Raw genomic sequence first — 14,660 nt, 5'->3', positions numbered from 1 at the left:
TGACCAGGTGGACTACGTCACGCCTTGGCCAGCATCAGCGGTCCTCAGAGTTACAAGAGAATGAAGTTTGAGGCTGGAGTCCATCGAGTTCAGAGGGTTCCCAAGACTGAAAAACAGGGCAGAATGCACACCAGCACCATTACTGTGGCTGTACTGCCCCAACCCACCGAGGTACAGCTTTACACGATGAACGGATGACACAAACCCAAACAGCGTGTTCATCTGTGTTGTTTTCCTTCTTGCTGTTTAAAACAACCCAGTTTTCCTGCAGGAATCATTACAGATTGAGTGAAGAAACACTTGGAGAGCATCTAGTTTCCTTAATATGATGCATTTCCTGTTGAAATAGGATGTTGGATGGAAGTTATTCCAAAATTGCAGACTAATGGGATATCACATAGGGCATTTTGATATGAAAAGTATTTCATTTTGGCGTGACTTTTTAAAGTTTTACCTCATCTGTCCTATTTTTAGAAGTCTTGTTTCTCCATTTCTCATAGATGTTTAACACTGATTTACCATACAGGTGGAATGTATAGGATTAGGTCTGTTCTTCTGCTCACCTGCTGTTAAATTAGGTGCAAGTAAAGTATGAGTTTCTGTGTGTTCCTGTCAGATCTCATTAACGATAAACCCAAAGGACCTGAAGATAGAGACCACGAGAGCGAGTGGAGCTGGAGGTCAACATGTCAACACCACAAACAGTGCAGTCAGAATAGTCCATCTGCCTACAGGTAGCTTCACAAAAAGTGACCACAGTATCCACTGACGATGCTGTTAATAAATGTACTTGACAGAATGTGAAAAAGTTCCATGTAACACAACAAAGACCAAAAAAAAGACCAAATTGTAAGATTGGGATCATGAGGTTCTACAAATTGAAGTTTTACATATTTGTAACAATCAATGTTAGTTTAGGTAGGGTTTTAGTCCTGCCTGTTTACATGGGTCTGTCTTTCTCTTAAAAGTAATTATGAAATGAGTAGAAGTTAAGTGGGATGCCCAAATAAGAATAGCACTTTAATACTTGTTGGTGTTTGTTAGGTGTGGCTGCAGAGTGCCAGCAGGAACGGTCCCAGATAAAGAACAAAGAGAAGGCCATGAAGGCTCTGAGAGCAAAACTGTACAGCATGAAGCTAGAGGCGGAAACCAGCAAACGCCACAACCAGCGTAAAATACAGGTGAGATATATACAGTATAGTTTCATATACAGGTGGAGACATTCAAATATAATAGAATAATACTATTCTACTAATAATAATAGGTGTGAAAAGTGATGGTTTCTTTCCAACATATTGATAGCATTTATTTTTGAAAGATCCAAGATGTCAAAATTAAATATAATGTAGCAAAACAGACAAAAACAATAAATGAATACATTATAAAAAGCTCCACACATTTTCATGTTTTTCCGGTGATTTTGTATATTGTTTGCTAAAAAGAGGTTGTTTTACAAAGTTTAATACATAAATCAAAACGTTACCCCTTTTTTCTTCCTTCCCTTCCCCCAGATTGGCACCAAAGGCCGATCAGAGAAGATTCGAACCTACAACTTTGCCCAGGACCGTGTAACAGACCACCGGATCAGCCTGACGGTGCACGACATCAAGAGCTTCATGCTGGGAGAGGACCTGCTGGACGAGATGAACTCCACGCTACAGGAGTTCTCCTACCAGGAGATACTAATGGAACTGCTGGGAGAAAACAACCAGGAGGGCTCGTGATGAACATGGATTATGCAGGAATGGAAACTTTGTGCTGTAATTTTGGTCAGTCCTACATTCCTACCGCTTCAGATTCTGCAACCGAGGAAAAGGACCTTGATGGATTGTAAGGATGACCAAGTCTTAATGTTTCTGCCCTTCCAATACAAAAAAACAAAACAAAAAAGACATTATTTCCATACTCATGTCCAGGTATCTCGGACAAAGTCAGAACAAACATAAAAGTGGCTAATAAAATGACTAAACTGATTCCAAATAGTAAGTCAGTAGCAATATGTTTTTATTCATTGAGTTATTCATTCATCAGCGGTATGTGTGTGTACACTTAGGTACAACCTATGTGTGAAGCTGGAACCAGTGAGTTTTTTTGCTTTTAAAAATGACCCCAGATTATTGAATTATAAAAATGTTTGCAGATATTTGTTTGTTAAGTGAGTAACTGATTGATTCAACCAGAGCAGACCCAATGCACACTAACGTTTGTCCACATCCTTTCGGCTACAAATTGAAGTTTCTCCCCCCTTTTTTTTTTTTTTTTTTAGTTCAGTTTCAGGCGCAGGGACGTGTTTATTTGACACATGTAATTGAAGAACTTCAATACCCACAATGCCCTTGCTGAAAGGTTGACTAATCGAGCAGAGAGCCACCGCTCCGCTCTGCCTCCTCGCCCACTCTCACCGGCCACTTTTCTCCCCACAGTCGCATCCTGACTGCGAGCTCCAGCGCTACCGTTAGCTAGCTAATAAGGGAGTAGCAAGCCCTCCTTACTGAGGAAATTCAGTTTTTATACCTCAGCGTTATGTCATTCTGCTGAGTATTTCGTTTGGGAAAATGAATATGCGATTCTTCTGCAGCAACACGCCTCCTAGTAAACAGAATTCCCTCCGTAAAGTGCGCTTTTTCACTTCGACCTCGGTAGCTGAGCGGGTTTAGCAGTCAGTGCGTTTGGACAAGAGAGTGGCTCATCTGTCCGCCGCTGCTGCTCTGTGACGGGGCGGGGGGCATCTGGACAAAGCCAGTCAGATGTTGGACGGTAGAAATATCCTTTTTTTTTTTTTTACACCGGGTTGTGAAATTGAATTATCAAGCTGATTATCTGTCGTAAAAGTGCCCGGAATAAAGGGAGGAGTAAGGTCTATTTTTGGAGGGCGAGAGTTTGGATCTCGCACCGAAGGAAGGGGTAGGGGGTGTGCGGAGGAGGAGGACCCGCAGAGAAGAAGGGACGTAGGGGGGAGAAAATCCTGATGCCAGTGATGGCAAACGAGCCGATCATCCTAAACGTCTATGATATGGTAAGTGGAGCCAGGGAGATTGATGTTGTATTACTTCTTTGCTACTTTGTGGGAGGAATATGCTCCTATCTTGTATTTATTTCGGCATGTCAACAACGTCAGGACGCAACGCCAAACTCTTATTAAAAAAAGGCCATTTAATGTTGCGTTAGCTGTCAGCAGATATGCAAGGGTGAGAGTCAAAGGCTGAAAGATCTTTTTTTACATTATGAACCACTCTTCAATTCGGCATGCATTCACAACACCCAGCTCCGTTATTTTTAATACAATTTCCCCTTTAGGAACTGGTTCAGCTGTTCGATTCCTCCGTTATTTTCCAGCAAAATGCACATGGGAGCACGGCAGCGAGAGGCAGATTAAGCTGCATAAAGTTTTCTTGACATAAAGTGCTTTTGTAGAGGCCTTTTTGTTATCCAGATAATGTTTCAAACCAGAGCTTTGTTGTTTAGTGCAACACACTCTTCTGTACTAGAAGACATTGTAAAAAACTGTTTTCTAATGGTGCAAGGTAAAGCAGCTCAGAATGTTTAAAGGATTAAAAAACATATCTAATTCAGAAACACACTGGTTCACAAGTGTAATGTTGGCAATATTGGGTTTCCTTTTATCAGGAGTGGAGCAAAATGGTCCTGTTTGGGCTTTCTAAGCTGCTGTTTTCAAGACAGAAGTTCACAGTAGTCAGTTAAACATGGCGAACAAGGAGTCAACCCTTTCTTTAAGTGTGTCCTTGTATACTAGTTCACTTGTGTCCGTCCGCTAACAAACCCTTTTCAAGGATTTCAGTTCACTCAAGACGAAAACAGGAAAGCGTTGGGCTCCATGTGGATGTGAAAGTAAACTGACAATTTCTCCCAGTCTGCATTTCTACTGGGGGGGGGAAGTGTCTCTTTGTTACAGAAAGAGGCTGAGGTTGAATTTGAGTCACTATGTTGTCACCCTGCAGGAGTGAGTCAGTGAGAAGGGGGGGCTGGAAATTGACTGATGAATCATTGATTGATATGGATCCCCTGCAGTGGACAGATTACACTTAAAATGGGAATTGAATTTGGGCTTGTAGAACAGGCAGAGGGAGTGTTTTTGGGAATAATATGCATGGACACTTTGCTGGGAAAGCACAACTTGCCATAAATGTTCACTAGGCTTTTGTTCCTCATTGCAATCCACTTGTTTTCTTCCCTTTTCCATTCCCCATACTTTGTCAGAGGACACCAAGAGATGTCACAAAGTAGTTTTTTTTCAACTCCTGACTTATTATGAATTATGTCCTCTGTCTCTCTCGACATTTTTCCCTTTCTCCTGCCCTGGTTTTACCTCTGTTTTTAACCTGATTTATTGCTGTTGTTTCCTTTTAGCTGATGGTCAATATGTCATCACAGCCATGAGGTCAGTAGGTTGGAGACAGTTTTATATGGATATGAGTCCTTTGAGAATCTGTACATAATAAAGACGTTTTACAGTACGGTGTATTATCTATAATAGCATAACACACCTCAGGACTTGGCTTTACTCATACAGTATGAATCCGTATAATTAGTGTATTTGTTCCATCCCGTCTTTCTTCCTTCACCCCGTCCTCATTGATTCACAGGCTTCTTTATTTTCCTTCCCATCTGCCCTACCTCTTTTTATCATTCGGCCATTCCCTTGTCTTCTCTCATATCCTCTCTTTCTTCTCTCCTCCCCCTCTTTCTTTCACTTCCTCTTCCTCTTCTGAAGAGCTTTTATCTCCGTCTCACCTCCATTCATGTGAACGGCTGCAGGGGCCTTGGCACGCGCACAGCCTTAAAAACACTACATATCTAACACACACCCATGCAGAACTTGTTTTTACAGTTACAGACACGCTTGTGCTTTCTGTGCATTGATTTGTTAGTTGTTTCTACCTGATGCTAAAGTTGTTATCTATATTGAGGTTTAGATCTGTAGCGTGTGTATGTACACGTGTGAGAGACAGAATGAGTGTGCACATTTTGAAGAATTTAGTGGTTTGTGCTTTGCGCATGCAGACTGACTCACACCCAACCATATTTTTGGTGTTTGTGTTTTTTCGTGTGCTACTGTGAGAAGACGATTTTGGCTTGCTTGCAGTAGGGTTCAAGCACTCATTGAAAACAATGTGACAATGGCTGCTAGCCATTTATTCATTCCTCTACTTCAAACACTTCCTCTGTCTATTGATCAGGGTGTTCTGACCCGAGTACTGTAGGAAAAGTGACTGGCTGCATGCTCGCTGACTGACTGGTAGACTTGCTGTCTGCTGGTTGGGTAACTGACTTACAGAAAAACAAAAGAGCAGGGGTTGATGGTGCCCGAATGTTATTCAGTTGACTGCTGCATGATGTACTCACTGACTAGTTGGATCGCTTAGTGGATTTACAGTATGTAGACGGACTCACTGACTGCAAGCATACATGCATATCAGGTCGAGGACCCACATTTGATAAGATGTAATCTCAGAGATCCCCGTCTGATTAGATCTAGTTATTCCATAACTGTGTATGCTGTAGATTGGCAGATTAACAGTGAAGTCAAAGCTATGAACAGAACGGTCTTACTTACAGTCTCTCATTGGACTTACTTCTAGTCCAGGATATAATAGTGAAAATTGATGCCATTTTCATATCCTGTTTTCTGCTCTTTGAATTTTGGTAACACCCAGGCTAAGAGCTATTTCCCCCTACTTTCAGTCTTTATGCTAAGCTAGGCTAATCATCTCCTGGCTTTAGCTTCATAAATCCTACTTCATACTTGATACTTCATACATATTTATGCTGTAAATGACAATACAAAATAACCTAGAATACTTAAAGCACAGACTAATTAGAACTAATTTAACCCCTGGCTAGAAAGTGAATAAGGAGCCTGTGTTCTTTTTTAAGCAGCGCTATTTGACGGCCTGAAAAGGGCCTTGTTTATTGGCTTAATGGCTGTCTGGTTAGGTGACAGGCTGTCTAAGAGAAAGTCAGGAAACAGTGAAGATCAGATAATGGCAGAGGTCAAACCAATGGCGTCACAGACGGCAGTGGGGAACCGCCATCTCACCATATAATGAACAGTGGCAGCAGAAATTGCAGCCTGGTTGGGGGCAGAGAGGCAGAATGGTGAGAGCACCTGTCATTTTGGGCAACATGTGAATCTGCCTGCCCCCTAGTGTAAGTAAGACACTTAACGTTTGCTCCAAAAAAAAAAAATCCATTTAAAGATCAATACTTTCACGTGACTTTCAGGAATATCTGAGCACACTCAAGTACCGAACCCCCCCTCGCCGCCACCACTACTCTTTCTCCTTACACAATTCCCTTTCTGTCAGGTCCTCCCCGCCGTCCTGCGCCCATCTCTGCTAAGTGGATTTCCTGACCAGCTCTGAGTGCTTTAGTACGCTGCTCTAATGAGACAGCATTATCTGCACACCACCTGTCTGCCTGCCAGCCAGCACAGTGGTCTACTGTGTCTGTCAGTGTGTGTTACTGTGGGAGAACGTGTTAGGGTATTAGGTTTAACAGCGTCACGTAGCCAGATACTCCTGTGTTATTGTGTCGTGAATGCTGCTCTGGATCAATAAGGGAGACATGCAGCAGTCATGATTTCAATTCTTCTTTTCCACCGTCTAGTTTACGAGGTAGCGAGTTCCAGGAGAAGTACGTTAGTAGTGTGAAGTGTAGCAGTGCTCGTTCTGGGACGCCACAGCATCCTCTGCCAGTGGTGTACTGTGTCATGGCAGCAAAATGGTCAGAGCCATTGCCTTGTCTGATGTCATAAATCTTGCACAATAAAGAAACCCATAAGTCCACTAGAAACTCAACCAGAACTATAGGTTATCTACTATATATACTATAGTGTTTGGTGATAAGACAGTATATACCTTGATAGAGATTGTCAACGTTTTTGTGCCGTTTATACGGAGGTTCTCATCCTGCTCATATCTTTGTCAAATTTATAGGACTTTTGCATCAATGTGATCAAGTTTCTTGGTCTTTCAGATATTAAATTTACACAATTAGCTAAAAACAGCCATTTGATTTTAGTTGCTATATCACAATATACACTCAGTGGCTTTGTATTGGATTACATTAGATTGTACAGGTGTACCTAAAGTGGTGACTAAGTGTATATCAATATATAAGAATTCCCAGACTTTGGTAGAGGTTGGTAGAGGTTGGTGATATGGAATATCACCAACCTCTACGATAAGGTTATGTTATGCCTAGAGCTGAAATGGTAATAAAATATGGCATAAAATCAGCAGCTATGGTGATAATCAAATAATTGTATTTTTTAAAGCTTAAATATCAAACATTACCTAGTGGCAGCTTTCAAAAATTAGAATTTTCTGCTTTCCTTTATATAAAATATGAATTAAATGAATTATCAAAAGACATTAATTAATGAGTTGCAGTCTCAGTTATGGCCATCAGTTATAAATGCTTAACCAAACTTAACCAGAACTCATCCTCTTAAACTAGGCAAAGACTAAAGACATTTTAAATGTACTTGTAAATTATTATTTGTTAGTTAGTTTAACACCGTTAGAGATTATAATCCTTAACAGAAAAAAATTACAGCATGGAGCGGGATGATTAAGTATATAGGCATTAACTGGAGCATTCAGTTGCTCTTCATTCATCCATCTCTTTCATTCATAAACACACATTTACTGTCATACTCATACACACTCAGCCTGCACTGTGGAGGAGGCAGGTTTTAACGAGCTTTGAATTAATGAGGGCTAAGATAAGAGTCTTATTTCACCACTGGGGGGGCGGAGGGTAGCGTACTAAACTAGCAGATTAGCTTACTTAAAATATTTTCCCACACACACACACACACAGACTCATCCAGCGGCTGATTTTGCAATTATGTGTTTGGACATCTCACTGACTCTACTCAGAGGGATTTAGAGTTCGTGCAAGAGCAGAATAAGCTTATATTTATGTTTAAGGTGTTCCCTTTGTATAAAGTCAGTTGTGGCTTCCAGGGTATCTGGTAGCTGTGGGTTTATTTTGCAACTTAAATGCTGTTTCTTCGGATTCTTAGAGTTGTCAGTTTTTTGAACAGAATCCACCTTAAGCTCTCGCTTTTTTGGAAAAGCCCAGGATAGAGAATTGAAGCAGGGAGGAAAAAGCTGATACACTTGGTTGCTAAACTTCCGAGCAGACGGTTTAAAGCCAGCAGACTATAGCAGCCAAAGCTTCTCCTCAGTCTTTGAGAGCCAGCTGTTGTAGACACAGACGGCGGTTATTCCTGGGCTCAGAGAAACAACCACAAAACTCAAACAGGATTTCAGCGTTGCTGTTTTTGCTCAGATCTTTTAAGAGAAGAGATCAGCTAATCTAAGAAACTCTCTGTGCTGGAAAAACCCTACCAATGGCAATGCTGGAAATTACACAATGAGATGTTGCTTTTGTGATGTTATTGGAAATGTTGATCCTTCTGGGATATCTAAATGTGGTGGGTGATAAGTCCTGTGACCCATACTCAGCCCTCTTTAATGCACGTTTAAGCTAGGTTTCCATTAAGATGCACACCCTGAAATGACAAGTGGTAGCTGATTTGGGACTTTGGAAAATTGGGGAAAAAGGATTTTTTGAAGTCCAATTAAGTGGATCTGAAAGGGGATGTCCCCTGTCGTAAAGTAAAGCCGTTCACTGACTCTTGCAGTAGCGTTTTTGTGCAACATTTCAACCATATGTAGGTCAGGAAACCGACATACTCTGCAGTGTGAGACACTGGGCTGAAATGTTGTGCAAGACAGCCATCTTAGCTCAGCTGTTATATTGTGTGGGATATTTTAGAATTTACTACATTTATTTGTCAGAATTACATAAAAATGAGGGATAGGCATTCTAGTCTTATTAGTCATTACCCTGTGTAAACTTGTGTCTGGGTATGTGTTGAGTATTTTAAATTACCAGGAAGAGAAATGCACATATCCAAGAAATTAAGTCATTCATAATTTTTTTTCCCTTCCTCACTGAAGATCAGTCGGGCGAAGAAAGCTGAAAAGGTAACTCAGCAGACTTGCGTTTACCTACTTTGATTCCAAGTCGTGCTTGTTTGTTTTGCTCACTGAAATGACTTGCAGGTAAGTGTCAGATGACTATCAAAGGTCCAGTGTGTAGGATTTAGTGGCATCTAGTGGTGTAGTTGCAGATTGTAACTCGCTTGCTTCACCCTGGGCTTTCAAGCGTGAATGAGAAACTACGGTGATACGTGTAAAAAATGCGAACACCCCTATCCAGAGCTAGTCTTCTGGGCCTTATGGGCTACTGTAGAAACAAGGCGATTCAACATGGCACCATGAAGAAGAAAAAAAAAAAAAAGAGCCCTCCTAAATGTTACACACTGGACCTTTTAAGTCAGAAAAGTGACTCTTTTGTCAGCATTTCTTACATCAGTCCAACAGCATAAACATGAAGACCTATTTATTATTACCTGAAATGATGTGATAGAAGTAGTTACAAGCTCACAAGTCACAATGCCCGGAAGTTAAGATAAACCTTTATTAATCCCCAGCTTACAAAATGCTTGGATGGAAACTCTTTCCTTCACTCACTTGTAATACCTGCTCTGTAACACAAATAGCCAGATACAGTGTCTCATTACATTTATGGTCACAGTTTGTGTTTAAACTGGTACTGTTTGCAGAGGGCATTTGCAATGCAGATATGTGGCGAAGACCGCCGTGACTGCCACCACTGATCGTGTGCTGCTACCTACTGTATTTGCATAAAAATAGACAGGAAGTATGAGAATAGTTTTTACTAGCTTGCTGTGGTTATCAGGCTGTTATCCGGCTGCTTGATCTGTTTTGCAAATTGTATCTGCTTATCATGGAGGAGAGTGTGCCTGTGCACAGTCAGTGCATGACACCCACTGCGGCCTGATATAATTTGTGATCAGTTTGGTGTTAAATTGTCTCTATTAGGATAATTTTCTGGAAACTGGTTTGCAATGGTGGAATGAAATTATAAAAGGATTGACTAAATTAACACATAGACATATTTGTAGATTCGGTGTGACAGAGGTATCATTGTAAAACAATCCTTATAAGTCTGGTCTGTTTTTTTAGCATCAAAGTACTCCAGTGATAGTACATTGTGGGTACATTGCAAACAGGAACTGTTAATAGCTAATTAAGTCATTTAACCATTTAATTTTCAACTCTATTTGCTTGTTCCAGTCTCTCAAATGTGAGAATTTGGCCTTTGTATTATATAATTATAGTATATGGTTGGTTTGGGATCAGGCAAAACAGGAAATTTGAAGACGTCACCTTGCATTCTGTGAAATAGTGTTTTTCGCTTTTTATTTTTTACATTTTATAGATATAATTGTGAATAGATCATCAAATAAAAATACTTGGAAGATTTCTCAATTCTAAAAATCAATATTAGTAGCAGCCCTACTCACCACTTCACTGCTTTTCACAATATGGACCCATGTTGGGGTCATATTACATGTGTTCAACTAGCTTTTACCTACATTAGAGCATTAGAGCTTTTTTGCACCGAAAGGGAGTATCCACAATATTTCCATATCAAGTCATTGATATGTTTCTCAAACATTGGACATGGGTCTGGCACTTTTGTTTGTGTGCAGCTTGCGTAGAAAGGCAGCTGAGCCAAACACTGTTTATGTGTTTGTCACACTTGTTTGTTCGAGTGATTTTGGTGACTGTACTGAACATGTAAACGAATATATTATATACCTCCTTATTATTTAGCACCCTGAAATGTGGAATCAAGCTCATTCACATTCCCCTGCTCCATCCTCTGTGATAAAAGATCTTTTTCACATAAGCGAACTCTGCCTAGCAACAGCCTGGCCAATCTTCTGGTAGCCTCAGGATGTTAGACAGACACATGGCTGAAAAGATGAACCATATTGTCAGAGATCACAGCTGCCGCAATTACTGATTTGATTTATGCTCTTTCTTGTGTGTGGGCTTGTCTTGTGTTGTCTGTGTGTAAGAGATCTTGTGTTAGTATCAGACCTCACAGACCTCAGCTAGGATCATGGGAAGGCAGTGTGTTGGGAAGACAGTTGAGGTTAATCCAGTCTATTCTAATACATTTATTTGCATTCGGTCTATTTATGTGGTTCTTGCAATGACTCACTAACTTTGTAGTAAAGTTTGCATTGCAGCTTTTGCAGCCAGTTTTGACACAGTGAGCCACGATGGCATTTCAAGCGTGATTTAAATATGCATACGTTGCCTCTACGGCTACCATCTGTGGTGTGATTGCAGTGATAACGTTTTCAAGTAAAGGTTTCATTATGCACAGAAAATTAAGAACATGAATTGTCCACAATTTCAATAATCGAGTCATTTATCAAACAGGAAACAAAATGCCGGTTCAAGCTTCTGGGGATTTGCTGCTCTTTTCTCTTATAAAGATCCAGTTTGAGTTCTGTAGGGAAGAAATTCCACATTTTGTCCCCAAATGAGGCTTTACTTGGCGCTTGGTTGAGTCAATGGGGTTTCAGTTGATTGCAATGGGCGCTTACTGCCAGATGCCACTGACACAGTGGTCCTTTAATTACCAGCAGATATCACTCACAAATTAGGGGACATGGTAAATAGTGGCCTGCACTAGAGAAAGTGTAATAAATATACAAGAGTTCATGTTGGCATTGGCCCATTTCAGAGAAATGCTGTATGGTACATTTCATAAAGACTACATACTTTATTATATGTCCAGTAGTAGGGTTGGGTAACCTTACCTAATATTTACAAATACATTATTTATTCTCTGTCTGTTTTTGTCCCCTTCTGTGTTCAGTACTGGATCAATGAGTTTACCAGCTCTTTGGGTATCGGAGTCTTTCACTCAGGGATTGAGATCTATGGAAGAGGTAAGATTACCCAGAAATATGACACCACATATATCCATTGACTTGTTGTAGGTGGTGTTTCAGAAAGGCTGCCATACAATTGTTATTTGGCTAAGAAAGACTTTTTGCATGAGAATGGTTGGTACTCAAATGTGTGTTTTTCATGTTGTTTGTGCGTTTAGAGTTTGCCTATGGCGGACACCCGTACCCATTCTCAGGGATCTTTGAGATTACACCAGGTGATGCAACCGAACTTGGCGAGACCTTTAAGTTCAAGTAAGTATGGGATTTTTGGTGTTAATGTGTGCAGAATATACATGTATATACATGTGTTCTATGTTTTCTAAATGTGCATCCAACAGCTTGCCAGCTTAACCAGTCTGTCAGCAACGGGCCAGACAGCCCAAAACAAGCCAGTCAGTCTATTTTACTGTGAGTCAGTGTGTTTTAGGTGTGGTGGTCAGGCAGTTAGTTGAATGTTTTGGCAGCTTAGTAGCTATTAGCAGTGATCTAGTTACGGTAATTAACCAGTTCACTCTCAAGTCTGTCTGTCATACAACCACTAGCTGGGTTTATTGAAAGTCAAATAGTCACTGTCCATCCAGTCAGTTCATCAGTGAGACAGTCTGTTCACAGTTCACAAGTTAGTCAGTCTGTCAGCTCAATAGTCCTCCACTAAAAACATCAGTCAGCATTTGCACTTAAGTAACCATGTTACAATATGTTTTCTCCACAAAGGTGATTTTGTTAACATCATGAAAACAAGACACCCATTTCCTCCTGGAGAACTCAGATTTCTTGACTTGTATACGCACAACTTGGATTCCAGTGGGGTGTTTAGATGTACACATGTGTACGAGAGCAACTTCACACAGCGATCCTTCTCACAGCAGAAGAGTTGGATGAAAGGACAGATAATTACAAGTACAGATGCATACTTGTGTGTAAAATAAAAGCAAACCATTAGTCTATGTTCTCCAGTTATTTATGTAACCTGGGTTCTCTGAATAACTCTCAGGTAACTAGCCCCGCTGAAAGTCACCTAAGCTTGACAATAAAACATAGACCTATTGATGCCAAGCACCACAAACATTTATTGTTGTTCGGGTCATGAGTTATTCACTGAACTAAACAGGACCAGTCTTACAATCATCGTCCAACAGTCACGCTGTTAGCGAATGATTCATTTGTTCACTATGCCAGCTTGAGATTCCAGACCCATTCTGTGTATCCAGTCAACCAGTCAGTCAGTCTGTGAGCTGGTATGTTCCTTACTGCTGCTACAGGACCGAGAGATTAAAGAAATACATGGGTGTAGAGCAGAGAGACCACAGCATGTGACAGAAATATTAGAATTTCATTCATTTCTCTTTTTTCCTCATGGTCTGTAGCAGCTTTTTTTAAATAAAAAAAAAAAAAGGAAATGTAGAGCAAAAAACTGCTGCATAAAAGAGTGTGCCGTTAAAGTTAGCAGTGCTGACACATTTGTACACGCAATGCAATCCAATACAGCATTCCTTTGATAAACCATGTGTTTAAAGCTAATAATGTTTTTATGTTGTCATAGAGGTTTTGAAGGCTGTGGTCTGTGTTGTATTGAACTGCAGTAGATTGTACAATGTTTCTAATATATTTTGATCATATAAGTAATATAAGTAAATGAGGAGGGAGAGAACAAGTTGCACAATCTTTAGGCCCAATGGTATAAAACCCACAAATCATGGTTTTGAGCTGAAAAAAAAGTGGATTGCAGAAATTAAACGGCTTGTGAATGTGTGATATTTCTCTCACATCAGTTGGCCCACTTTGTCAGATTTTTACTGCAGTCTGCTGTGGTGGTGAGACAGTGGAGCACCCAGTCAGTTCAATACGTTTTTGCATTCCCAGAATCAGCCGTGTGTGTGTGTGTGTGTGTGTCTGTCTACCCAGAGCTACTGTGCTGCTGTGTATTACTTCTGCTCTAGTTGATCTGCCCTGTGGCTTTAGTCAGACTCTGCCTGGCCACACACATACACACACACACACACTTGGGCAGACACACTTGCTGTCTCCATGCAGGCCACTAGACCATAAGTATGGATCTACTGGTACAAATGCCTACATGTCACCCACTGGGAAGTCTCTTTGCCGAATGCTAACCCAATCTAGTGCTTTCCCAGAGCAAAACATTTGATTCTTTACTTTAAACTGTAAAGAAACCAACCAGGTGAAAGTCTTAATGAATAGATCTGTTAAATCCATTTTAAAGGACCATTCCAACTTAAATTTTTTTCCCATGTGGTCCACCACTCTGGTCCAGAATGAAATATTTGAATGACTTTTTGTTTGTTTCAGGTATTCATGGTCCCCAGAGATTGAACCCTAATGACATTAATGATACCTGATACTTGGTATTATCTATCTGGTTTATCAGTAAATAGCTTGCAAAACCAGTGACTATACTTTGTGTTTAGTGCTAATTAGCAAATGTTAGCATGCTAACACACCAAGCCAAGATCACCATCGTTCTCTGTTAAATATGGTAAATACGTGCTCAGCAGGACCATGTTAGCATTGTCATTGTGCACATGTTAGCAATGCTGACATTAGCATTTAGCTTAAAGCACTGCTAAATCTCCTAATTCATTGAAAAAGGCATAATGATTCCTAAGCCCGTGGACAAAATATTTGTAAATGACTCGCTCAACAGGCCTGGACCACTCGTGAATTTCGTTAAGTATGGGGAAATCAGTTAATGCCTCATATGTGCCGGTTACAACAAATCTGTTTGTATGAGTTGTTTATTCTTGCATGAGGCCCATTGATTGTG

The 14,660-nt window shown here is 40.5% G+C and overlaps 2 protein-coding genes across 2 annotated transcripts in view; both read left to right on the top strand.

Moving 5' to 3' along the window:
* The window catches only part of mtrf1l (mitochondrial translational release factor 1-like), a 4,619-nt gene extending 2,646 nt beyond the window's left edge, over positions 1–1,973 (top strand). Inside the window, exons 5-8 of the mRNA XM_035663107.1 lie at positions 8–171; positions 617–734; positions 1,045–1,181; positions 1,512–1,973. Of these exons, the coding sequence (XP_035519000.1) occupies positions 8–171; positions 617–734; positions 1,045–1,181; positions 1,512–1,724 (632 nt within the window). The 3' untranslated portion in view covers positions 1,725–1,973. The remainder of the gene's footprint in view (positions 1–7; positions 172–616; positions 735–1,044; positions 1,182–1,511) is intronic.
* Positions 1,974–2,108: 135 nt separating this feature from the next.
* Positions 2,109–14,660, top strand: part of desi2 (desumoylating isopeptidase 2) — an 18,965-nt gene continuing 6,413 nt past the window's right edge. The window contains exons 1-3 of the mRNA XM_035663108.1: positions 2,109–3,016; positions 11,800–11,872; positions 12,034–12,127. Of these exons, the coding sequence (XP_035519001.1) occupies positions 2,969–3,016; positions 11,800–11,872; positions 12,034–12,127 (215 nt within the window). The 5' untranslated portion in view covers positions 2,109–2,968. The remainder of the gene's footprint in view (positions 3,017–11,799; positions 11,873–12,033; positions 12,128–14,660) is intronic.

This window comes from Morone saxatilis, unplaced genomic scaffold (genome assembly GCF_004916995.1).
Source record: "Morone saxatilis isolate NCDOM2014 unplaced genomic scaffold, NCSU_SB_2.0 Contig19, whole genome shotgun sequence".
NCBI classification, from domain to species: Eukaryota; Metazoa; Chordata; class Actinopteri; family Moronidae; genus Morone; species Morone saxatilis.
Note: the sequence above shows the minus strand (reverse complement) of the source record. Positions and strands in the feature narration are given on the sequence as shown.